This window comes from Propithecus coquereli, unplaced genomic scaffold, assembly GCF_000956105.1.
Source record: "Propithecus coquereli isolate 6110/MARCELLA unplaced genomic scaffold, Pcoq_1.0 Scaffold27, whole genome shotgun sequence".
NCBI lineage: Eukaryota > Metazoa > Chordata > Mammalia > Primates > Indriidae > Propithecus > Propithecus coquereli.
Window position 1 is genome coordinate 8,878,326 of NW_012148285.1, and position 4,432 is coordinate 8,882,757.

Consider the following 4,432-nt stretch of genomic DNA (forward strand, 5'->3'; position numbering starts at 1 on the left):
CCTTCTCAATAAACTCTGTCCCACCTATTGTCAATGACATGAGAGGTAGGCTCAAAGTAATTTTCAGGGGGCTCAAAAGATAAATTAATTCAAAACCACACTATTAGAGGGAAGAAAATACAGGCCAACTATGCAAGTATACCAAAAAAAAACATATATTGTCTTATATACAAGGGGATGGCAAACTTTCTCTGCAAATGCCCAGATAGTAAATATTTTAGGCTTTGCGGGCCATATGGTCTCTGTCAAAACTACCATATGTCGCAAAAGCAACCACAGATAATACATAAACAAATGAGTGTGGCTGTGTTCCAATAAAGCTTTATTTGTTTAAAAAAAAGGGGGGGGGGCAGCAAGACAGATTTGGCCCACAAAGCCAGAGTTCACCAACCCCTGCTACAGATTAGAGTTCACATGCCACTTGCAGAGCTTTCAAGCAGACCTTCCCAGAGTCATTACCGCATATTGTTCCTGTGTTCCTGGATATGACAGCGGTGACCTGAGAAGAAGAAAGAAATGGATTGTAATTACCAAGCTCCTATCAGGACTTGTTCAGCCAGAATTCATCTTAAATCTGTGGTTCCATTAGCTTGCCCCTGGTTCAAAGCACATTTTAAAGACTTTCTTTTCCTTTCCTACCATTATTTACAGATGACTGCAGTCATGAAAAAAAAAAAAAAACTAAACTATTCCTTGTATTTCCTTAAGTACAACTCTTTCCTTTCAAATCTACTGCTATTAAAAGAAGGCCTAATTCTTCAAATGCCAAAGAAGGTTAAAAATAGTACAGAACCACTAACACTATTTGATCCAATTTACTGCAGCATCGAAGAGAATGTCTCCTTCTCAGGAAGAAACAAAGGGGCCCTTCTGCCCGGACATGTCCACCCAAACCACTGCTGTCTTGTCACTGACATGCTTCAAGAAGTCCAGTGAGCCACTGAGCTTCTTAACAGAAATGTCTGATCGCAAAAGCCCTCTGTGCTGACAGATGTTCACTTTCAGCCATTTTTCATTCATCAGAACTGTTCTTGTAAGAACAAATTCAAATTCCTCAGTCGAACATTTTGGGGGATGCTAAAAATTTTAGCCCTGAAAGTCAGCAACAGTAAGATCCATTTCAGAACACAAGAATGCTCAAATGGACAAGAAAACAAATATTGCTGGAATAGAAATATGCAGTTTCTAACCCAAATTAACAGGACCTATTAAACATGACTAGAGGGTTCTTAATCCCTGCAAAACATACAGCCACATAAAAGAAGAATTATGACGTGGCAAGAACACAAGGTAAGAATTCTTAAGCTCTTACTGGATAAACTGCAGTCCTTCCTTAATGTTCTGCTGCCTTTTTCTTCTTTCCTCGGACACACTGGACATGTTACCCCACACATCCACTTTCTAAATGAGCGATCTGGAAAGAAACAAGCCACAAAATTACACAGGGCACCAGGGCTCCTGGGCTCCCGTGAAAACATCCACAAATCAAGGCCTTGTCACACTATCAGTTGTGGACACGTCCATCCCCAACTTAACTCTAGGGTCCTGGACACCAAGGCCCCGTGTGAGTTATGGCTGTGGTCCCCCACCGTCCAGGGCACCACAAGCATCCAGTTCTCATACCCTAAGGCCGAACACTTATGCAGATCTTTTATGTCCTTCCTAAACAGTCTCCATGAAAAAGTGATTTCTCTCTTCCTGTCTCTTCTCTTCTCTCCTTCAGCTACAGGTTTTGTTTCTTCCCGGTCTATACACATGAGTAAGCTGCAACTAGAACAGTCTCAGCCTTGTTTTGCTTCTGGAAGCTCTCCAGAAATAAACGGGTTTCACATCCGCTTGCCTCCCAGGGAAGCTGACTTCCTTATAAGCTGAGTTTAAACCTTATGTATATTTTGTTACACACACTTCGAAATAATCCTTGTTGATACAACTGATGGAATACTGATCTAAATAAAGTTCTTATATTTCAACTGGAATTTTCCCGATATTAAGGTTTTACCTTCAACATAACACTTGCAAATGTCAACACATGACAGCCTGTTGGTACCCACCCCCACTGATGAATGGTCACTGAGCAGTTCCTCCAAGTTCAAGGAGAACCACAGAGAAGAGACCTGTGATAAAACATCACATCCTAAACTAGGGTTTCCCAGCCTCAGCATTTGGGGCCGGGTGATCCTCTGTGGTGGGGGCTGTCCTGTGCGCTGTAGGACATTAGCAGAATCTCTGGCCTCACCAACTATGCCTGTAGCAGCTCACCCTGCTCCAGCCCCCAGTTGTGACAACCAAAAAATGCCTCCAGACATTGTTAGATGTCCTGGGGGCCCAGGGATGGTGGTGAGCCCAAGCACAATCACCCCTGGTTGAGAACAACTGAGACCTAAAACGAAGATGACATCTTATCACATAAACCATGTATTTGGACCTAGGTGACAGCAAGGGAAATTCCACCCACGTTTCAAGTACATAGCTGAAATTTTCTAGTTTCATTATTGCTTACCATCTGTAGTTTTATTTCTAAATCTACCTTTTTCAAAGCAGAGAGGTGAGATGGGGGTTGGAATGCCCCAAAGGTCACCAACTGGTGCTAATCCCTTTCATCTTTCAAATACTGCCAGTCCTAAATGTTTTTATCTTACACTTAGAAGCTGGTACTTCACTGACGCGTTTACATGGGAAAGGATGTATCTGGGATTTGCTTTAAAATACGCCAGCAATAAAAAAGGGGGTGGGGATGGGAGGTAGGGATGAAACAGCAGAACATTGATAACCATCAACATTCCCACCCAACAAAGTGAGTGGGAAGTACAGGAGATCCTTCATGCTATTCTCTCCACTTTGCACGTGTTTGAAACTTTCCAAAATAAAAAGTTTAAGAAGTCCACAACACTAAAATAAAATGGCACTATTTCTGGAATTTGCTTTTAAAATAGCTTAGCCAAAGGGGGGGGGGGTGGAAATGAAACAAGAGTGCCAAAAACATGGCCAACGGTCCCAGCTGGGTAAGGGGTGTTTGGGGTTCATTCTCTTCTCCTATCTACTTGTATATGTTGGACCACTTCCTTAATAAGTTTTAAAAATTCGTAGTTGTATGTACAAAGTTATTTAAGGGAGGCACTATTTGTAAGACAAAAAGATTTTAGAAAAATAACTTAATGTCCATCAAAAAGTTAATGGCTGAACATATTGTGCTGGGAATAAAAAGAGGAAAGGTATAAAAGTGGCCGTATTATGACCCTGTTCTGTTTTTTTAAAAAGTGAGGGGGCACAGGTGTATATATTCAAGTGTGCTTGTTGTATACCTGAAAATAGCTCCAGATGAATCGTGGGAAACCTAGCAGCGGCAGAAAGCTGGGGGCTGGGACAGGGGGAGGATGACGTCTTCTGACCATATATCTTTTTTTTTTTTTGGAGTCATGTAAATGAGTTACCTCTGGACAAAATTGAAAGTATTTTATAAAAGTCTATGTATCCTCCGAACCCTTCCATGGAAAGCTTTAAGGGGCCATCAGGCCTTTTTCTGTTTTATTTGAAGCAGGGCAATTTATTTAGAGTCAAAACTTTGGAGCCCAAAGGAACCCAGAGCATCATTTGGGGTGCTGTGGCGCTCAGGCCAGAAGGGGAGCACAGAAGAAAAGGCCGCCTGCAGCCAGGACCGTGGCCGGACTCTTCAGTGAATAATGTGCCTGTTCCCAGCCCCTGCTTAGCTGAGGTGGGGAATTAGTTTGAGGGTGACTCCAAAAGTAAAGCTGCTGGCTAAGAATGGACTCCTGAGTAATGATAATCTGCCAAGTTAATAGCCTTGAGCTATTTTCTGAGAAAGTGCCAGAAAACCTTGAACCTCAACCTCTTACTGACAAAGGGCTATTGGCAAAAAGCTGACAACTGGAGTAAGTGATTAGGAAATAAAATGCAGATTTTTTTTTTTTTTTTAAACAAGAGTCTCGCTAGTCACCTGGGCTAGAGTGAAGTGGCATCATTGTAGCTCACTGTAACCTCCAACTCCTGGGCTCAAGTGATCCTCCTGCCTCAGCCCCCCGAGTAGCTGGGACTACAGGCATGTGCCACCAGGCCCGGCTAACTTTTCCAGTTTCTGTTGTTGTTGCTGTTGTGGTTATTGTTTTTTGCAGAGACAGGGTCTCACTATGTTGCTCAGGCTGGTCTCAAGCTCCTGGTCTCAAGCAATCCTCCTGCCTCAGCCTCCCAAAGTGCTGGGATGACAGGCATGAGCCACCACACCCAGCCATGTTCAGGAGTTTATAAAGTTTTCTCCCCCAAATTTTATTTTAAAAATTTTCAAACACACAGTAAAGTTAAAAAACTTTAATTGCCCATACATAATGAATATTTTACGACATTTATCACATCTGCCCATCCTTATCCACCTGCCCATCCTTCAGTCCATCCATCAATCCACCTTATTATTTTGATA

The 4,432-nt window shown here is 42.5% G+C and overlaps 1 protein-coding gene across 1 annotated transcript in view; it reads right to left on the reverse strand.

Moving 5' to 3' along the window:
• ZC3H7A (zinc finger CCCH-type containing 7A) overlaps nt 1-3,981 on the reverse strand; it is a 50,848-nt gene extending 46,867 nt beyond the window's left edge. The window contains exons 1-3 of the mRNA XM_012647544.1: nt 3,956-3,981; nt 1,313-1,414; nt 460-499 (exon numbers count right to left, since the gene is read on the reverse strand). Of these exons, the coding sequence (XP_012502998.1) occupies nt 460-499; nt 1,313-1,380 (108 nt within the window). The 5' untranslated portion in view covers nt 1,381-1,414; nt 3,956-3,981. The remainder of the gene's footprint in view (nt 1-459; nt 500-1,312; nt 1,415-3,955) is intronic.
• Nucleotides 3,982-4,432: the final 451 nt, after the last annotated feature.